Consider the following 22916-nt stretch of genomic DNA (forward strand, 5'->3'; position numbering starts at 1 on the left):
ATAATTTCACTGACAGAATGTTTCGTCTCAATTTATAATTTTAGCTACTATCCTATATATACCCTTCATTTGGAATAGTTTAAAAATAGGGTGGAAACCCGTTGTAAATAGTCTGGTGGTGTTAAATCTACATTTGTAATACTATCTGACCCCCCTTATTTATTACAAAAGTAAACTCGCTCATTTACACGATAGCCATACCGCCATCATTTGTAATATGACCACCGAGCGGTGAAGGCGTGTTTTAAATTGTCTCCCGCACTTAGGATGGCCCTGGGACTTTTGCAGTATTTGTCATCTGCTAAATTAATATGTAAATACCACAGTAAAATCGTATTGACACTAATACTATAAATAAAATAATTTAATAAATAAAAAATGGTTATATATCACCCGTTACAGACATCCCAAACCGTTATACCTCGCACATTCAAACGTGTTCAATTCCACCATGCTTATAGCATAAAATAATTACAATCTATAAATCATTTAAACGATACTACAGTCTGACATATTCTACACTTATGAATACTTCGTCGATAAGGGAGAAACTATAATCAGTTAAATGTGAATTCGTCCGCATCACAACCTGGTTCTAATTCTCGCTCCGACGACCTAGTTAATCGCTGTCGACTTCCGTGAAGCACACAGGAAACAACACCGAAACACGGCTATAAATCGCTGTTTATTTTTACGCGGTCATTCCTCCACCATTTGGATTACACTTTGTAAACTCGATGGGTAATGGGAATAAATAAATAAATGAACAGGCTAAATAAATAAATAATCGCATAGTAGAAAATAACCTCGAAGTCCACTGAAGGGAGAGTTTCCTCATGTTGAGCTTATGAAAACCCGAGCTATTTTTAGCGCCTGTCGTGGGCTCCAACAAGCGTACAGACATGTCTCTATCACTCATCTATTTTTAGCGCCTCTCGCAGGCTTCTACATACCGACTCGTCTCTGTCACAGTCTGCGTTTTGCACACATTAGCCATCCCATTAGTCGTTTAGAACATGTGGTTTGGGGTTGAGTGGGGTGCAATGGAGCATATGGGTGGGTACATCACGAAGGGTGGCCATCACAAGGAGGGTTACCTCATTCTATTTTTAGCTCGATTGGGAAACCCCATCTATTTTTAGCGCCTCTCGCCAGAGAGGCTCGCAGGGGGCTCGGTGGGAGAGGCTCGGTTTATCCTATGTTAATCCAATGGGGGAAAGTGTCCCAGAAACGGTAGTTTCCTACTACTACTTTTCTCGCAGGCTTCAACATACCGACTCGTCTCTGTCACAGTCTGCGTTTTGCACACATTAGCCATCCCATTAGTCGTTTAGAACATGTGGTTTGGGGTTGAGTGGGGTGCAATGGAGCATATGGGTGGGTACATCACGAAGGGTGGCCATCACAAGGAGGGTTACCTCATTCTATTTTTAGCTCGATTGGGAAACCCCATCTATTTTTAGCGCCTCTCGCCAGAGAGGCTCGCAGGGGGCTCGGTGGGAGAGGCTCGGTTTATCCTATGTTAATCCAATGGGGGAAAGTGTCCCAGAAACGGTAGTTTCCTACTACTCATAGGTACGTATTGATGGTTTTTCATGGCTCTACACTTCTGACAATATTTGCTTTACCTAAATATTATTATCACTAGTAATAAGGCTTAAATTACATATGTATTTGTTGATGCAGATGTTTGTTCATGTAATTAACGTATATTTATGTTATTGTTACTGCAGTTAAATGTATATTATATTGTTATTTTTGCTCTGCCCATATGCGGGTGTTATGCAAATAAATTATTCTTATTCTATAGTTTCTGAATTTAGTATGGGTGACAAACTTTTTATTATTAGATATTATCCAGTAGCCAACATATTCCACTCAAAACAACCGAGGATTTCCGAATGACAAGGAGACGGTAGGGAAATCAGCGAGGTGTTCCCAGAAACCCGGAAGTAGGATATGTATTGCTCAAGCAGTCAACATTTGTCATACAAACCGAAAGTACCGGTACCCAGTATATATTATTGTTATTTTGTAAAATATTAAAAGTTTGCAATAATGTCTTCTAGATCTGATAAGTTTTTCGCGGATGTTGACAAAGCAAAATCCTTGTCTACCCAATATGGCTGGCCATTTATGCGTGAGTTGAATGTATCCTCAAGTGTACATAGATCTGTATGTTTTAGTGTAGTTCGATTCTGTTGTCAACTAAGTTTGATGGTAGATGTTACGGACTAATATTTGTGGAGCTAGAAGGACTTTCTTTTGGCACTGTCACTAACCCTAACCCAAACCATAACTCTATTTATTACAAGTATTTATAATGTTCTTTATACGTGACTACCAAAAGAAAGTCCTACCGCAAGGTGTTTTAGCGCACGCCTGTCATGGGCACATGTGCTGGCCTCGGCCATCTCCGTCCAGGACAGGAATGCATTGGGTTGGGTGGGAGAATGGACCGCTTGCTCTGGCAGGAACAAGAGAGCACCAGCAGCCCGACCGGAATCGGTAACAGGCAGGGGGTGGGGTGGGGGGGGGGGGGGCGTGTGTGGGGGGGGGGATGGGGGATGGGGATGGTGCTATAGAATGGCATATGTGTTTAAAACCACAAATTATTCGTTTGCAGAGTAGAGTAAATTCAACCAAATTTGTCAACAATTATTTTTAATAAATTATTTCAATCAAATAATAAATAAAAAAAAAAATCCAACCCAACCCAACCCAGCCCAAACAAAATAAATAAATAAATAAATAAATAAATAAATAAATATATATATATATATATATATATATATATATATATATATATATATATATATATATATTGTGACGACCGAGCGTCTGAATGTTTTGTGAATGGCTGGTAATAAACTCCCAAATAACTATAGAAGGCAAAGATGACACAACAAATTTGTAAAGTTCAATCATTTATTATGTAACAACAAGGGTAAAAAGTTTTCCAACAGTCTCAATAAAATGCTTCTTGCATCTCACTATATTATTTGTATATTTGCTATCAACAAGCACTTTCAGGTCATACACATTGACCAATATCATTAAATGTTGCTAAAAACTAACATTGTCTCAGCTGTATGTATTCATTAAGGTAAGTAGTATTCAGGTTACCTATTTTATCATTAAACTACATTATGCAACTACACAACTATTTTCATTATAACTAAATTTCTATTTACTTATACTCTAACTTCAGATGTGCTAGTTTAATATATTGCTTTATCTTTAATACTACAGTTCACTACACTATCTCTAATGCTCTCTCTCTCACTACCTACTACTTCAGTACTATATTTCTCTACTCAGAGTGGCACTACATCCCTCTCTGTCACTTCAAGTACTTTTATACGACCAGCGGCTTCAAATCACACTACCGAACAGCTGTTTAAAGCGAGACTCTAGGGTGTATACAATCGGAACACCTCGTCAATGTTTAGGTCACTGATTGTAGAACGAAAACAAATTATTCGAACAGCGGAAACTATCTTCAAAGATAAATGGATCAGCAATTTATCAATCCGACATGACACTTCGTTTCGGGACGTTTATGTTAAGGTGAGACTAATTCAAAACTAACAAAAAAAACACTCTTTTATTTCTGTGAGAATACTTTAATTTAAAAAACAACACTTGTTCAACAATATTTTTCAACAATATACAATATTGTGCATGTGCCGAGTCGTCTCTGGACTCCGGGCCGAGTTGTCTTGAGGTGGGCCGAGTTGTCTCAGAACTATGGGCCGAGCTGTCTCGACGTGGGCCGAGTTGTCTGGGCCGAGTTGTCCACGGGTCCGAGTTGTCTGGCATTCGTCACATTCCGCTACGCTATATTTCGTAGAAATGTACGAGGAGTTCCGATTGGGGTGTATAGTGACGACGCGACCTCTAAGGGGGAGATAATTTCTGGGTGTTCGCCAATGAGTTTGCAGCAATTTTTTAAGATTTGATCAACAGAGACTTTTAAACGATTGTAATTACATATCAAATATATTTTTCTGCATAAAATATTAGTGGCTGTTTGTACTAGGTTAAATTTCATTTTATTTCCTAAAATATTTTTTTTCGTACGTACGAAATTATTTCACGACAAAATCCAGTTTGGGCTTACGACCAGAAACACATTGAATATACAGACACTGATATTCTAAACAAGAAAATATATTTATCATGTAATTTTAATTGTAGAAATATTTTATTAGTCGGAAACATCTTACAATGCAGCACACTCAGGAATGTCCCTTTAATGACAAAGGACCCAAGAAAACCCCCCCTTTTTCAACGTTTGATTCGGACTGGGGCTAAACATGCACTCGGCTGTTCGTTAGTATCCTCAAGTGAACCAGGCTATTAATGGGAAATGATTTCTGCACACGGGCATTGTAATGTACTATCAATTTGATGAAATAATGTTTTACCTTGTTCACTTTATTGTCAAAATCAAACAACAAATGTTAATATCCATGCCATTTTCAGTTGTGAAGAGATTAAATGCATGCCGTAGTCTATGTAATGTTGACATTTTTTAGCTACTCCCGTAAATTGGGCTGTTGTTTTTCAAGAGTGATGTGTGTTATACAATGAATCTGCGAAGCAGACACGATTTTGACAATGACAGTGGTGTAAAATGTTTGTTTACTTAGGATTGTTTAACATTACATCAGTCCTTTCCTTTTGAAAAACAAAGGCGAGTGAAAAATCTCACACCTCAAAACGCTTAGGCAAGTGAAATATTGCACTCATCAAAATGCTATGGCGAGTGAAAACCAAGCATTATTAATTTATGAAGTAGGGGAGACCGGGGCTGGTTGTCACACTTTTTATGTCGTTACATTTCCACAATTTATAAAATCTTATTATCAACTGATTTTCTTGTAAAGTTTAAGTCGTTTATATCAGCCATATATGTGTAAAGGTAAATTTCGCCCAGCTTCATTTAAATATAGGATTCTGGCAATTGAAAATATTAAAATTATTGAGACAACCTGCCCCGTTACGGTGTTGGTTGTCACAGGTCCTGAGGTTGGTTGTCACTATATGTTTAATGTACTGTAGATCCTGAAATTAATGCGATCATAATATTAATGCAAAAACTGCGAGCTCGTGTTATTCGCATTAATAATATGACGCATTTATTTCTTTGTTTTGTCTATGTGTCCCACGTTATTAAAACAAAACAAACCAAGATTAAAATTCTAACATATAACACAACTGGAAATAAATTCATGGTAGGCAAGTCTGACTAATTGTTGACTAGTCCAGCAAGCTATGTGTCACACTCTTTTAAAACAAAGATTAAAATGCTAATACATTTATAAAACAACTGGAGCACAATTCATTGTAGACGAGACATACTAATCGTACAATAATCTAACAAGATGCCAGCCACGCTTGATGATTGCAGGGTCTTTGGCTATCCTATCAAAAGCCGACACAATACATCGCGTGTGAACGGGTTTTAGTACGCTAATCCTGAGATCGACCGTTTCTGTGATTTAACTGTTCAAGTTCACTGCAACTTAGTTGGCTGAATTGTTCTTTTGTTATGACTTTGAAATATGTCTACATCAATACCTGTTACGTAAATGAACGCTGCAAAATATGGAGTTGATCTCACCAAAACACTAAGGACTAAACAGGTTAACTGATGTGTACACAGATATGTTAGTAAGTTGATCTCATTGAAGACAATTGTAACTTGGATTGAACAAAAAACTACACGGACGTGTGTTGCTAGTAAAGTAATATTTCAAATGGAGGCCACTCGCATTAGTTTCATGTCGCTTTTAGTCTGCCCACCGTCACTCGTATTAATTTAGGGACGCGTTAATTTCAAGATCTACAGTATTAAAATACAGTAAAACACAATAAGTTGAAGTTCTTGTGATTGGATATCAATGTTGTCAAATGTTATTAATTTAAAAATAAAAAATAATTTCAACAATTGTTTTATTTAATATGCCATACTTTAAACAATAACGATACACTTGAATTTTCAAAAGTATATGTATGTATGTATTTATAAATGTATGAATATCTATATATTGCATACATTTGACGGGCACATGGGATAAAACTCTGTTTTGGACGCGGATTGTCTCTCATGCCGTTGCCTGGACTCGAACATATGGCACCTAATCGCTCACATTTCCTTGACCACCACGATTACCGCTTGGTCACCGAGACGTTATAAAAAGAATATTAACCGAGGATATACATGAAGCCTACAGACGTGTATATAAAATTATTTTTGGCCTCATATGTATTGATGTATGTATGTATGTATGAATGTATATAAACTTTTAAACTTTGATTTGTTTAGCGACACCACTAGAGCACATTGATTTATCAATAATCGACTATTGGATGTCAAACATTTGGTAATTCTGACTTAGGCTTAGAGAGGAAACCCGCTACATGTATCCATTAGTAGCAAATGATCTTTCATATGCACCATCCCACAGACAGGATAGTACATACCACAGCAATTGATATATCATCCTTGGTATGTATGTATGTATGTATGTATCTATGTATGTATGAATGTATGCATGTACGCATGCATGTACGTATGTATTATATGCATGCAGGTATGTAAGTTGCAATTCACCATGCTTTTGCGTTACCGGGGTTGGTTGTAACGTGTTATTGTATGTGACAACCAACCCTCGACACCGTGTGACAACCTGCCCCCTCATGACCCATTCACAATAATTACTGTCTGTCAGACCAATGTACTAGTCTATTGCTTATAAGTTCACTCCATAAGAAGCAGACTTTCATATCTGTTTAGCACTGTATTAATCTGAAACAAAATGTACAAATGGTAAAAACTAGAATATAATGATATTAATATTAAAAAAATACACACAGAGCGAAAAAAAAAGTCAAGTTTTGAAATCTCAAAAAAATGCCGTGAATTCTTTGTAATTTAAATATGACGTAATACAAACATTTCAAGCCACATACCTGTCTTAGTCCAGTACGCTTACGCCGTTTAATGGAAGAGATATGGCCACTGTGACTACCAACCTGTGTGACAACCAACCCCGGTCTCCCCTAATTGGTACATGTAAATGCAGAGTCATATGTTGCAAAAGTGAACCAATAAACCAATAATGTTTTCTTCTAATTTTATGTTGTTTGGTTCATTAGTGTAGTCTGACTTCTTTTCCCTTTCAGGAATGGAGTTATAATTTATTAAAAAGTTTTAGGAGTAGTACTATAGAAATATAATTATGACATGAATACACTGATGCAGATAATTTGATTTTTTAATTACAATATGTACTATTCAGATAATTTGATGCACACAATTATATATATATATATATATATATATATATATATATATATATATATACATATATACATACATACATACATACATACATACATACATACATACATATACCTTTTCAGTGTTAGATGGTTTGATGAACGTGCAGCTAAACATATATAGGAATCAACTTGTCTTGCATTTCATTATTATGTGCAACGAATATGATTAGGATATTTGGGATAGGAAAAACCCACTGGTTTTTTTTTTTTTTAAATAACTCGTGAAACGTAGGCCTTTAATTACTTCAGTTGATAGTTTTGGTTGGGACAATGACATTCACGTGACATTTTTAATTCAACAATTATGCAACCAGTCTCCCTCCCTCAACATTGTGTAACACGCCATTTAACCTACCGCTACAAGTTACGAACGGCTTTGACAATGTTACGTCATTGATCTAGAACGGCCCAATGTTGTTCATAAAAAATATACAAATTGACAAAATCTGTCATTACAAATGATTTTGTTCCAAACGTGGGATGCTATAATAAAGATAATAAAAACCCCATAATTTTAGACACCATCATCAATGCGTAATAAGTTGTCAAGTAGACCAGCGTGTCCGTGCAGAATTCCAAGAGTAAAAATAATCTGACCCCGATAGCTTAGATTGGTCAATATGCCACAGAGTACTGTGCATCACAATCTGATTAAAATTAGCTCTACTTTTTTTCTTTAAAAAAAAGAAAAAAAGTATAAAATTACACAATTGCCATTTTCTGGACTTCACGTAAGCTTTGTAGGCTAACAGTTATGAACTAGTCTAGACAATTTTACTGACTTCGTTGATTTCCGTAACGAGTTCATTTGTGTAGGTTACAGAAGCCACTATTTAATTCAATCCCATTTCTCTTTTTGTCATAACTATATGAACAGTATACATGAGTTATCCTTATCAGACGTTGTGATCTATTACCTTACAAAAGTGGACTGTTTCTAATTAATAATAAATTAAATAGGCAAAGAAGTTTTGATCGGATTGGTACGTCTTTCATGGGCGTACATAGGAGGCGTTCGATGGGTTCGACCGAACCCCCCCCCCCCCCCCCCCCCACCCCCCGAAATCGCTTTTTTATAATTTAATATATCTGACATTGATATCTGACATTATTATATTTACTCAACATAGAAATATATGCCCAATATCTCTGCAATCTATTTTGGAACCCCCCTTTTCAAAATCCTCTATTTTGGAACCCCCTTTTCAAAATCCTATGTACGCCCATGTCTTTGAAGATGTTTATTAAACCTGTGTATCAAAGTTATATATCATATATTAAAATCTTGCATGGACGCTACTGTTCTCGTAACATTTTTTTTTATGGTATTATTAAACGGATCTTTCTATCAGCAACATAAGATAAATAGTGGCAATCAATATACCCAATTATTTTACGTGCGCTCTTTGTTAAGTGTAACGTGCGTTATTTTTCACACTTGTCAGATTGAAATTATTAAGCTTGAGATTATATGATAAAGAGATTATTACCCTCGTGTATTTCGGTATCATCAGTATCATATATTAGGAATAAAAATAATAATCGCCAGAGGCTCGCCAGAGGCTGTTCGCATAATACAATTTCTGTTCCTAATAAACATGGTATGATATTTGTGACGAAAACCGAAAATAAAATAATGAAATGAAATGTAATAACTCAAATGAAATAAGGGAACACATTTTTTAATTTTTTTTTTTTTTTTTTTTTTTTTTAGTAATAGTAAAAATTGGTATGAGTTTACTTAGTAATAGTGAAAGTTGGTATGGGTTTATTAAATAGTGAAAGTAATAGTGAAAATAGTGAAAGTTGGTTTGGGTTTAGTAATAGTGAAAGTTGGTATGGGTTTAATTAGTAATAGTGAAAGTTGGTTTGGGTTTAATTAGTAATAGTGAAAGTTGGTTTGGGTTTATTAGTAATAGTGAAAGTTGGTTTGGGTTTAATTAGTAATAGTGAAAGTTGGTTTGGGTTTAATTAGTAATAGTGAAAGTTGGTTTGGTTTAATTAGTAATAGTGAAAGTTGGTATGGGTTTAATTAGTAATAGTGAAAGTTGGTATGGGTTTAATTAGTAATAGTGAAAGTTGGTACATGTATGTGTTTAACATGTACATGTCAATTCATCGGTTCCCTTTTAATGCAGACTATTAACATAATTCTGTGTTTCTTGTTGTAGATTTTATGCTACATGATACCATTTTGACCTTCACCTGTCTCCATGATCAGGATGGACGCAAGGAATATTCTTTGTGTATCTCCCCAGATGAGTATCCACGTTAGTGATCAGTTATAATTGTTGGGAATCGGTTGGAATTTCATCTTCGGTTATATAATCGGTTAAATTGGCACCAACTGATCAACTATTGATCACACAATTGGTTAGAATTATAAGAAGGATTTGAATTGCAAGGACCATGCACCTATATTGTTGTGTGTACCCAATAAATTGCTAATTTTTACCTATATTAAATATTTAATATCTTTAATCCTGCAACCACTGTTTCTAATGACAAATTATGATTACCGATTAAAGCAAAGTCATAAATGTATACTAGCAGATTATCACTTTTGACGTCATTCATATGATGCCACACGCATAGCTACATTACAAAATTGCTCATTTGGCCTCTAGGTCATCGTACAATGGGCTGAAATAACAGAAATGAAAGCTTTTTTCCTTAATTTTTATGGTCTGCAGGATAAGGATAATAACTAGTTAATGACGTTGGATATTTGCTTTATACTGTTCAGACCGAATGAGAAATTCCACTCGGCAGAGAATCACAGAATTTCCCATTCTTACCTTCACAGGATAAAGCAGATATCTGACATCATTAACTAGTTATTCTCTACTTTTTTCTTTATGTACACATGAAAACACATAAAACACAAACACTAGTTGATGTACATCAAGTCTTGTCATCCAAACTGGAGGAACAATTACAGTTAACATTTTCTCACACAATCGATGATGGAGTTTTATAATTGATCATCACATCAGTTGAGCCATTATCCATGATGAATTTCCAACTGATTCCCAGAACTATATGAGATAGGATTCTGGATGAGTAGGGTGTTGGGTGTGTGTATAGGTAGGCAGGGTTTCTACCAGAGGGTAAAATGGGTATGACACCATACCCAAATGTTTTGGCAGGTTTTTTTTTTTTTTTAAGTTAACCTTTTGACGAAATTAATTACTCTTATCATGACCCCCCCCCCCCCCCCCCCCCCCCGTACCACCTGTTGACTGGTTGCATTCAACTCCATAGCACCATGCCCAAACATTTCTTTCTGGCAAGAAACACTGGTAGGCATCCCTAAAATATAAATATATACATGAACTGTGTGTACTTTGAATGATTAGGCGTCTGTGTGTGTGTGTGTGTCTCTCTCTCTCTCTCTCTCTCTCTCTCTCTCTCTCTCTCTCTCTCTCCTTTCCTCCTTCTCCCTCCCTCCCTCCCTCCCCCTCCTCTCTCTCTCTCTCTCTCTCTCTCTCTCTCTCTCTCTCTCTCTCTCTCTCTCTCTCTCTCTCTCTCTCTCTCAAACATCACTTATTTAGAATGGCAAAAAATCACTATTTTATTAAATGTTTGTTGGGTATTGATATACCGGTATATTATTTGACGTACACAGACAACTGTAGATTCCGTCTCTCGTGTCTCATCTTTTGTGCCTTGCATTTTGTTAAATAAACAACTCAAGTCCATGTTTAAAACATTTTAATCATATTTTCTTTAATGGTACAATAACAAAAATAAGAACTCATTACATGTACATCTAATTAGTATAAAAGGTTAATTTTGTTTTCATTGTTTACTCTTGCTAATGTTTTTTTTGCAGGAAACAGTGTTCTCACAGACCATGCCGAAAACGAGACTACAAACCTTGTACATAAACCAATCCATGTGTTGTTGCTTCAAATTCAACATGGTAAGATCACTAAGAGTATGATTACAGAATATTTTATTAGATCCTTACCGGTGAATTTTTGCAATTTCTTAACTTTAATAAATAATTTTGTGAAATTTTCTGCCGACCCACAGTTAGCTGTGTAAATATTCCTGTGCTAAGCATGGGTTACCTGTAGTTATAATAATGCTATAATAATAATGTTGTAACTCAGGCATCGAAATAAGTTGAGAACGGTCGTTCAGGTTACCAGGAGGTTACGACGTGTAAGAAAAGTCGAAAACTGTGTTTCTTTCTCGACAAAAATTTCAACTTTAACAGTAGTTTCATTTCCGAACGTAAACCAGGCAATGCATTCCGGACTTCCGCGGCTCATTTTCTCGTAAGGAATTGCATCGATGTTCGCGTGCACTTGTGCAATAGACCTCTTTCACATTCCACTGCGCATGTGCCTGTTGCGGGGTAACTCGAGGACGCAAACCGCGAGATCTGGCAAAAATAGACCTGTGGACAAGTTGGGGGGTATAGACAATTGGAGGCCACGCAATGGGAATGTGAATATCTCCATGATTAATTATTCTATCAGTAGGGAATCCGAAAATTCTGTCGACATCCAACAAGACTTATTGGAGACATTTATAAATTATTGCATATCACGAAATAAAAAATATTTTGTTGTTAACGCCCGATAAAGCATTGGTTCGGATTCGTGCGCAATAAATATCGGATATGGGCTGAAACAATATTAATGTGTGCGCGCGTGTATGTATGCAGATATTTATTGTATTTAACATAATTTAAATATTTATAAAGCATTATACAGATAAATACATTTAGGATTCTTGTCGTGATTTCTTTTCATAAAGTTATTTAAAATTTTGTTCGGTATTTAGAATAAAATTAAATGATGCATATGAAAGTTGAGCTATGGTACATGTATATAAAACATTAGAATCAGGCTCGTAGGAACGATATCTGGAGTTGGGGGAGGGGAGGGGAGGGGAGGGGAGGGGGCACAATCAGTAGTGGAGGGAAACATGGTTTATAAAAGTGGGGCTATAGTCCCCCCCCCCCCCCCCCCCCCGACTTCTTGGTTGCTACTGACCAGAAAATGGTCAGAAATGTAACTGTATTGCATATACAGCTATTTAAATTCGAAGCAAGATTATTTAACCTAAGAAAGATGTAAGTTTTATTTATAACAGATTAGACTAGCCGACAGCTTGATAATATAGCTACAAACTCAGGATGGTCTCTTTATTATAAACTTGTGAGGGTTTATTATGTGCAGTCATAAGGTACTTCGTTTGAATATTTGAAGCAAACATATTAAAGGAATGCTAAAGTAAGGCTTTTGGGCTGGTGTGCATATTCAACGATACATAATGCACATTATTGCTTAATATCAACAAGTATAATCGTATAGTTAATTAATAAAATGATTAAATGTGACGGCTATTATATATAACGGGCGCAGCCATTTTGTACCATCCCAGTGAATACGCCCTCTGGCGAGCTGGTGGTTACGTAATACCTAACGTGTCACGTCAGGAATTAGTCTTCGAACTGAAGAAACAAAACATACCTGATTTTTGCGGAAGCATCGCAATGTCCTGTAATAATATTCATCCCAGTAACACAGCAACGTGTATATGACAATATGTGGTTTATTTTTCAATACAAAATAAACCACCATAGTCAAAGTGTTGAAATAACTATATTATATTTTGTATATAAATTAACCCACGTACTGAAATAATAGTCGGAGTGTTTTCTTGCTTAATTGGTCTTTTCTTTCCGTGGCTTGTACTTGTGGTTCTTGATTGGCAGGTGTATATTTAGACGGTCCCTAGACATTGTGTCTAGACACACTAAAAAGACGTGCCTCTTTTATAAAGATCACAGGGTATTGTGTGATAACCTCAAAGCTTTATTACTGTAAGTAATTCTGTAAAACCCTTGATTAAGTAGACTTTCCCATCTAAAATCACAAAACTGACCAATTACGTAGTCCCAGAGAAAAGAAAATTATCACTTAGGTGTCGTGAGTGGTCGTTTTTGCTCGAACGTATCCTACCAGTAGGTCTAATAATATACATTTTTTCTTTGGATTTAAAAAAAAATAATACTATAACTCCATTTCGTTATATTGATGCAAATTGAATATATTTAGTTAAATAGTTTATTATACTATCAAGTCATTTATGTTGTTTTACAAGTCAGGTTGATGAAAGTGAAGCGCCTTGTCGTAAATTAGAGCATTTGTTTACACTGTGCATAATAGAGAAGTTGGACCTGAGCTGACGTCACATTGCCCCAAGCTATACCACCGGACGTCACAAAAACGAAACAAAATGGCTACCCCCAGTTAGCAGGAATAATCATGTTTTTTTTTAAATTCTAAAATTACGCGTTTTTCATTTGTTAAAGTGTCAGTATGTGTTGGTGGTCCGGGTATGCATCTTTCCAACACATAAGGCTCTTGTTGGAGTTTAGTCTACCTTTAAGTACCATGTCAGGCCCATAGTCAGGGGGGGATTGGGGGGATCATCCAATCCCCCCATGCAGGATTGAGAGTTCCGCTCAAATGAATTATTTTTTTTCCCGGCAATCTGCGTTTAAGCAGCGCCTACTAGATAAATAAGTAGTAGTAACAGGAATTCAATTTTAACTTTCATATAGTTGTGGTAACCTATACATGTAGGTTACCAGGCTATATTTTGTTATAATGGGTTACCAGACACAATACTTATTTTGATGCCTGGTAACTGAATGATTGTTGATAGTATTGTAGCTGAGCCAGAGGTTTAATTGTTTTCAGAGCTGATTGGTAAACAGAAGAAGGAGAGTACAGAGAATGATACAGGCATCGGCTACAATGGGTTTAAAAGCGAAGAGTCGGACAATTCTGACTACAAGGAATGTGTGTCTGGTGATGATGATGATGATGGTGATGAGGATTATGACTATGATGATATAGAGGTTATAGTTTTTATAATTAAAGTTCCATTACATTCAGGGGCGGGAAGTAGCCCATTGGTAAAGTGCTCACTCGATGCGTGGTTGGTCTGAGATCAATCCCCTTCAGTGTGCCCATTGGGCTATTTCTCGTTCCAGCCAATGCACCACAACTGGTATATCAAAGGCCGGGGTATGTACTAACCTGTCTGTGGGATGGTGCATATAAAAGATCCTTTGCTGCTAATCGAAAAAAGAGTAGCCCATGAAGTGGTGACAGCGGGTTTCCTCTCTCAATATCTGTGTGGTTCTTAATCATATGTCTAATGACATATAACCGTAAATAAAATGTGTTGAGTGTGTTGTTAAATAAAACATTTCTTTCTTTATTTATAATTAAATTTCCGTTACATTCATTACAATATAACGTCATCTTATTGGTCCGTAGCAACGTGAGTTTGTTCTTTTCTGTAAAATAACGTATGGGAACGTCATATCTGATGATGTCACTTTATATTGGTAATGTAGTTTGTTTTATTGACTGTTCTTGGTTTACAACCAAAAAATAGTTCATATTAAAATGTGAACTTTTAGATTTATTACTATTATTAGTATGTTTTAAATTTAATTATATGGATTGTCTGTTATTTCTTTTACTTTCATGCGGGTATGATCAAAATCAATTATCCACAAACTTATACGACTGGTGCACTACGACCGTACCAAATCATTAATCAAACGAGTGTAATGATATAAATTGAAATTGATTAATGGGTGATAAATAGGATATTAAACTTGCCACTATTTCATATCATGTTTATGTCCATCATGAAATAATTTTCATTGTCACTCGCTAAAGCTGTGACAATTGAAAATTATTTTACTCGGGATATAAACATGATACGAAATAGAAGTTTGTTTAATAGCCTATAAATACATGTTGATTTTTGGAAATATAATGCCATTGTTTGTTTCTTTCTTTCTGAGGGTTTTCTCATTCCAACCAGTGCACAACAACTGGCCATAGGTCGTGGTATGTGCTTTTCTGTCTGTGGGAAAGTGCATATAAAAGATTCCTTGCTGCATTAGGAAAAGTATAGCGTGTTTCCTCTGATGACTACGTATCAGAATTATGAAATGTTTGACATCCAATAGCCGATGGTTAATTACTCAATGTGCTCCAGTGGTGTCATTAAACAAAACAGACTTAACTTTCTTTCTATTTACATTTATTTGTGTTTGTTTTTATCTACATCTATTTCTCTTTTTTTCTTCAGAATGATCAAGAGGAAAAAATAAATAGCCAGTTGGCTGAGGACATGGACCACGTTCATCTTCTCTATGGAGATCGTTCCCTGTCATACACGTATGGCATGTAGCTGTGTTTGTATTCTGTTTCTTAACCACTGGGTCGACATGTTGGCTGAAGCCCATATATATATATCGTCACACGAGAGCTAAAAGGTCATAAATGGCAGATACAACCTAAAACGTCTTTTTTTGCATATTCTGAATCACCATCCCCGAGTACATATTGTCAAAAAAAATCGTAGCTGTGTCCCTAATTGCATTGCTTATACAGAAGGATTTAAATGGTCGTAAGTAAATCACAGATTACCAATTTGCACGAAAATAGACGTAACTGACTTTCCTCCGATTTGCTTGCTGTCCATTATGTGAACACGACTGGTCGTGTGTGGTAGATACACCCTTTTTAAATACAGTTCGTTATATAATTATGTCTGACATAGGTCGTATGTGCCAAATACGACACATATGTATTCTTTGTTATCGGTCTGTAATAGAAATTACAAATGCGAAGTATAATAGAGCATACATTATGTCAATATTTTTATATGCTTGAATCCTAAAAATGATATGACTTTTGTCGTTTTGAGAGCCCAGTCTATTTAAGAAAAACATTTGGTACTGCATGCAACGAACCATTTGGCAACAGACAAGAATGGTGTCTGTATATATAAATAGGAATTGCAGTAACATTAATGTTTATATGGTTTGCTTTTTATGTGCACCATAATTATAATAATAAACATGTTTTGGTGAATTTTCTTGAAAAACAAATATCTATTTTGAAATGTTTTTAATTGAAGCAAAGTTTCCAACATGTAATTTGTATCTGTAGATACAATTTTAATTCATAATAATGTTGTATGTGGCATATACGACCAAAGTGCAAGCATAATCACACTGATTTTGGATGTACATGTATTTAATTATATGTTACAGTGATCAAGTTCTGCCTTTCAACTGCCTTTCAGGATTGCCCTAATGTAGGCATTATGGATTAACAATATTGTACATACAAATGTCATTGTAAGTTATCCATGACAAAGTCCAGTAACAAAAGACAGTGTAATCAGACGTAAGGTTAAATGGCGAATAAAGTGAATGTGGCCTCAACATAAACGATAGCAAGATCTATGAATTTTGATTAACTTTACAGTTAACACATATTTGCAACAGAATATCCCTGTCCTGAGTCAGACACCCGATCCTATCGGAGGCCGGACTCGGGATAGGCGTGTTCGAAACCCTAGTGGTATATGGACTATGGACACGTTAAACCAGTTACTAAGCTAAGCTAAGCAACAGAGTGTTGAACGTGAACATGACACAACACACACACCAAAACATTAGCACAACATAGCACGCACAACAGAAGCTGAACATGACATAGCATACACAACAGAACACGAACATAACATACATGTAGCTCACACAACAGGACCTGAACATGATATATAGCATACACAAAAGAACTTGGCACATCAATGACAACAAGACCTGAACATAACATAGCAAAAAGCTAAACATGAGAAAATAATCACCATAGAAAATGAACTTGACATAGCACTTGTGACAGTTTATTTGTTTGTTTTGTTTAACAAAACCACTAGAGCACATTGATTAATTGGCTATTGGATGTGAAACGTGGTAATTATGACTCATAGTCATCAGAGGAAACCCGCTACATTTTTCCTAATTATGCAGCAAGGTATCTTTTATATGCATTTCCCCACAAACAGGGCAGCACATACCAAGGCCTTTATCCAGTCACTTGCGACAGAACCTGAACATGACATAGCACTAACAACAGAACCTGAACATAATAGAGAACTCGCAACAAAATCTGAACATGACATGGCACACACAACAGAACCTGAACGTGACATGGTACACACAACAGAACCTGAAGAAGAACATGACAGAACACACATACAACATACCATGATCATGACATAGCACACACAAGAGAACTTGAACATGACATATCACACACAACAGATGCAGAAAATAATTTAGCACACACAACAGAAACCGGAGGATTGATCACTTAACACTCAACAAAACACGGAGAGAACACTGCACATAACATAGTCTGGAGATATCACTGAACATACATCATGCATAACCTGGAGAGATCTCTGACCACGGCAGAACCTGAAGAGATCACTGAACACACAATAGAACCTGGAGAGATCACTGAACACACATAATAACCTGGAGAGATCACTGAACACACATAATAACCTGGAGAGATCACTGAACACACATAATAACCTGGAGAGATCACCAAACACACAATAGAACCTGGAGAGATCACTGAACACACAACAGAACCGGGAGAGATCACTGAACACACAATAGAACTTGGAGAGATCACTTAACACACAATAGAACCTGGAGAGATCACTGAACACACAACAGCACCTGGAGAGATCACTGAATACACAATATAACCTGGAGAGATCACTGGACACACAACAGAACCCGGAGAGATCACCAAATACACAATAAAACCAGGAGTGTGCACTGAACACACAACAGAACCTGGAGAATACACCCAACGCACAGCAGAAGCTGTAGGGGTTACTGTTCACTCAATATAACCTGGAGAGAATCCTGCATACTCAACAGGTGGACATGGTATAGTGTTCACTACTTCTGGATTTGATATTCAGTACACACCCTCATTGGAAATGTAAATCCTATATCCTTTGAATGAGCTTCACTTGAACCTGGTGTATCCCAAACCAATAAGCTGCTAAATATAGTTTCTTCATTAAACGATACCAGTTTCAGTTTGCTTAACTATTCTGGTTTGTCTGTTGCACTAGCTGATAAACCAGGTATTCTTGAAACTAGTGAAGTACACCCTGAAGCAACAGAACCAGGAACTATCTGCAAAAGGACTCCCATGGTGCAAAGAACACGGAAAGACATGACATCAGCTTTTCTGATGACTCATCAGGAACGAATACTTGCCTAGGAAAAGAGGTTTTATATGGACAAGTCGTCTGATTCTGATGCACCATCATCAAACAATGAACATGGAGCACTACCACCACAGTGTTTCTGCCAGAAAGACATTTTTGAGTATGGCTCTATGGAATTGAATGCATGCAACCACAGTTAACAGAGATATGGGGGGTCCTCCCTCAGAAAATGGGTTAAGTTTACGATTAGGATTAAGAAAATCATACAGTAATGATAAGAGTAATTAATTTTGTCAAGTTAACTTAAAAAAAAAATTGCAAAAATATTTGGGTATGGTACCATACCCATTTTACCCTCTGGCAGAAACACTGCACCAGATACGGTCACACAAAATCAGGGGTGGGTCAACGAAAACAAGGATTTCACGAGTCAGAGTAGTTTTTTTCACATTATTATTTTGTTCAATTGGTGATTTTATTTATCGTATTATTATTAACAAAAGTAAAATAACTTTTTTCACGTAATATTTTGTTTAAGCGGTGATTTTATTAATACGTACTTCTACTTGTATTCCTTTTTGAATGTTTGCTTCTAAATATTTTCTATTTACTAGCTTTCTCCTTTTTAAAAATAAATATATGATTTGCAAAACTGAAATGTTTTAGAAGTGATGGTTCTTTCAGAATAAATATTAAATTTACTTGATATACTGTTGGTCGTAAATGACGCATTTAATTTAATCATGAATAATTGTCGTAACTACAACTATTTAAGCAAATAACTAAAACACCTAATATGCTATAAATACCGCAAATATACAAAGAAATCGTAAATATGTTCAGCTTTCATTGTCATTAAAACAAATTTGACATCTTAACTACTTCATTATCTCGGCTTTTTAAAAATGAATTTTGATGCACTTTACGCCCTTCTGGCTCTCATGCGACGATATATATATATAAAAAAAAAAAAATGTTTTAAAAAAATAATTTAATTCCCAGCCCCTTGTAGCCCATAAAATATTAGCAATTTGACGAATTTACTTTAAAAAAAGCCATCTGTTGCCAAATTCATGTTTCATTTAGCCAAACAACAAAAATGGTGGTACATCTATAAACAACGGGCGATTTTCGATCTACCTTTTTGGCAAATTAGTAATGAAATTTATACTATATCCTATAACTTACCCATAATATCCATGTCATAAACCCATGTGATGTTTACCGGTATTAACTCGGTTAATAATGTTTTGCCAAAATATGGTGTCAATGGGTCATTTGTTTACAGTTAACAAGATCTGTATACCTGATAAGATTTAGTTAAAAGTATGTGATGTCATATTACTTCAGAACTTTAATTTACTAAATATCAAATTAAAATGTTATTTCAGAAGTGTTGTAGTATAAATAGAATTTGCTGCACATGATTTTTAATATGTAAAATATCAACCTCATCTAGTTAATCGCTATATGCCTCGACAAATACTGATTAACCTAGACTAGGTTGATATTTTACATATTAGAAAACACTTGTGACAAATCCTCTATATATTTGACAAAATCAACTTTAATGTGTATTTGGCGAGTAACAGCTTACATGCTGGATACCACACTCAAATAGTTACATTAAATATGGATACAATGTCTTTTTGTGCTATTTCTTTTCCAGTGAACATTCCTAAATAGGCTGGGAACTATAAACCAAAAGTTTTATGTTGTCCACGTGAAGTGTTGGCACCGAATATGGAAATGAAATGTTTTATTTTTAACGACGTGATCAACACATTTTATTTATGGTTATATGGCATCGAACATATGGTTAAGGACCACACAAATATCGAGGGAGAAAACCCACTGTCGCCACTTCATAGGCTACTCTTTTCGATTAGCAGCAAGGGATCTTTTATATGCACTATCCCATAGACAGGATAACACATACCACGACCTTTGATGTACCAGTCGTAGTGCACTGACTGGAGCGAGAAATAGCCCAATGGGCCCACTGATGGGGATCAATTCCAAACCAACCGTGCATCAATCAAGCGCTTTACCACTGGGCTATGTTTTGCCCCCCCCCCCCCCCCCCCCCCCCCCCCCCCCCGAATATGGGACAGATGCATCAAAATGTCATTTCTGTGGTTATCAATTATAATGTTGTCTTGTATACATCAAAAACTGTGAACATTGTAGGGAAAGGTGGGGAGAAAAATTGTTCATCGCTATATACATGTAGTAATTATATTATAATTATTGTAGTTTCAGTGCCAGCCACAATAATACATAATGGTCATGCAAATAGTCTACATTATGTGATCTTTTTGAACAGATTGCTTGAGTCTATTGGTGAAATTACTGTGGAGATGAATATACCAATATCCTTCCTTTACGTGAGTATCTCTGTTTATGAAGTTTAATGTATAATATGTAATATGTATAAATTATACAAAATTATTATGATATCTACAGGGAACATTTTGTTTTCAAAATCTTAATTAGCGATATTTCTAGTCAATTAAAAATTGATTAGCAACCACTGTTTAATGGTTTTAAAATTGTGTAGCAATCTCTGCAACTTGTATAGAAAATTGCAATGCGATACAAAACAATATGTTCCTGATCTATATATCTGTATAAAGATTTTAAGGTGAATTTATTAATCATGAAAGCTGTATGATGTAGTTTTAGTAGCAGTGGTGGTAGTGGTAGTAGCACAGGGCTTCTAGATTATGGTAGCCCCACTCCCATGGCTAGTGATATTCAATGTTGGGCTAGTAAATAACTATTATTGCCATGTCCGACGGCTAGTGAAAAAGAAAGTTGCAGTTAAGTCTTATTTTGTAAATATGAATATCCTGTCCCCACCCAAACCCCCAAAGTTAGTGTTTTAAGCTCTGTCTCCCTCTTTAGGTGACATATCTGATTATTACTATTATTTAGTAAAATGGTATTAACTTAAAGTAAAGTAGGGCTAGTGAATTTTTAATTGTGGCTAGTAAATTTTTTAAATCACTGATCCCATGGCTAAAGGATTTTATAAAAAATTCTAGAAGCCCTATAGTAGTAGGAGCAGCAGTAGTAGGTTGTTCCACCCATACTAATCTATTTTCGAGATACAGTTCTTAAAGCTATTTTGTTTTGCTGTGATTTTCAGGCTGATACTGCTGAAGCGTGGAATCTTGATCTAGACAACCCACTGACTGTGAGATTGGACCTATCGTCTGTTATCTACCTCGATCAGAAAGGTCAGATTACACCTATCGTCTGTTAACTACCTCGATCAGAAAGGTCAATTACACCTGTCTGTTAGTTACCTCAATCAGACCGCGTGCTTGAACCGTAATTGGATATAAGCACGAAAATAAGTTGAAATGAAATGAAATGTTCACATGAACATTCACCCTTGAGATTTCACTGACCTCTCTTAAACCAGCCAGCGTCATTGGTGTAGTGCATAAGCCATCTGACTTAAAGCTGGTAGGTACTGGGTTCGTATCCCAGTATGAGCTCTCACCCAGAGGTAGTTAAACGACTCAGTGGGTAGGTGTACAGCCACTACACGTATGTGTCTCACTAACCACTAACTACTAACCGCTAAACCCACTGACCTGGACAGACAGCCCAGATGGCTAAGGTGTGTGCCCAGGACAGCACGCTTGAACCTTAATTGGATAGATGCATGAAAGTAAGTTCAAATGAAACTGAACCTCTCTTAGACAGAACTCTGTTGAAGTTAAAGTTGATGTCCACATTAATTTTCTTTTCTTTTCTTTGATATTCATGTGCATATGTTCGTATGCCTAGCTATGTGCCTATATATTCATAATTTTTTTTTGTTACATCTTCTTTAAATAAAACTAATGAATAATCACATGTCTGTTGTACAATGATTTTAAAAAGTCATTATGGGTGTATTACACCAAATAAAATCCCACAGATGACCATGGTAACTTATGTGGCTACAACTGTTACATGCAATGTATCAATCGACGTACACACAACCTATATAAATACTAGAACACATCCCACCTATCTTTCAAGCATCAGAGTATGTGGTACACTTAACACTGGTTCAAATCAAATCACAGCAAGTTTTTGGTCACATAAAATAACACTTTATTACAACAAGTCATGTCACATATATGTCACCAATGGCATTCGAGGAACCATGAAGTGCTGTATCAGAAGTTGGGTGCACCTCAAACTTTGACCTAGATAAGATGCTATTTGGTAGACTACTACCTTTGGGATTGTGTTATTTCCTTCAGTTCATCAATTATACAGCAATGTTTACATTCCAGGGTCATAAATGTCATAGTACTGTATATGTACACGCATGTACTAAATTTAAATAATAATATTGTCTAGTATATTAATTATTTTTGCTTTTAGATCCTCCAAATGTAAAAGTTTTTCAACCCTCAAGAAAAGGAAAATTTGGATTGGGGATTCAACTTACAAAGTAA

At 35.9% G+C, this 22916-nt stretch overlaps 1 protein-coding gene across 1 annotated transcript; it reads left to right on the forward strand.

Moving 5' to 3' along the window:
- Nucleotides 1-1487: 1487 nt before the first annotated feature.
- Nucleotides 1488-22916, forward strand: LOC121387233 (protein mono-ADP-ribosyltransferase PARP8-like). The gene is made up of 8 exons (XM_041518259.1): nucleotides 1488-1575; nucleotides 9525-9623; nucleotides 11189-11278; nucleotides 14079-14239; nucleotides 15493-15581; nucleotides 20780-20840; nucleotides 21605-21695; nucleotides 22843-22916. Exons 2-8 carry the CDS (start codon nucleotides 9530-9532, stop codon nucleotides 22914-22916), a joined length of 660 nt encoding a protein of 219 aa, XP_041374193.1. The 5' UTR covers nucleotides 1488-1575; nucleotides 9525-9529.

This window comes from Gigantopelta aegis, chromosome 13 (assembly GCF_016097555.1).
Source record: "Gigantopelta aegis isolate Gae_Host chromosome 13, Gae_host_genome, whole genome shotgun sequence".
Classification (NCBI taxonomy): Eukaryota; Metazoa; Mollusca; class Gastropoda; order Neomphalida; family Peltospiridae; genus Gigantopelta; species Gigantopelta aegis.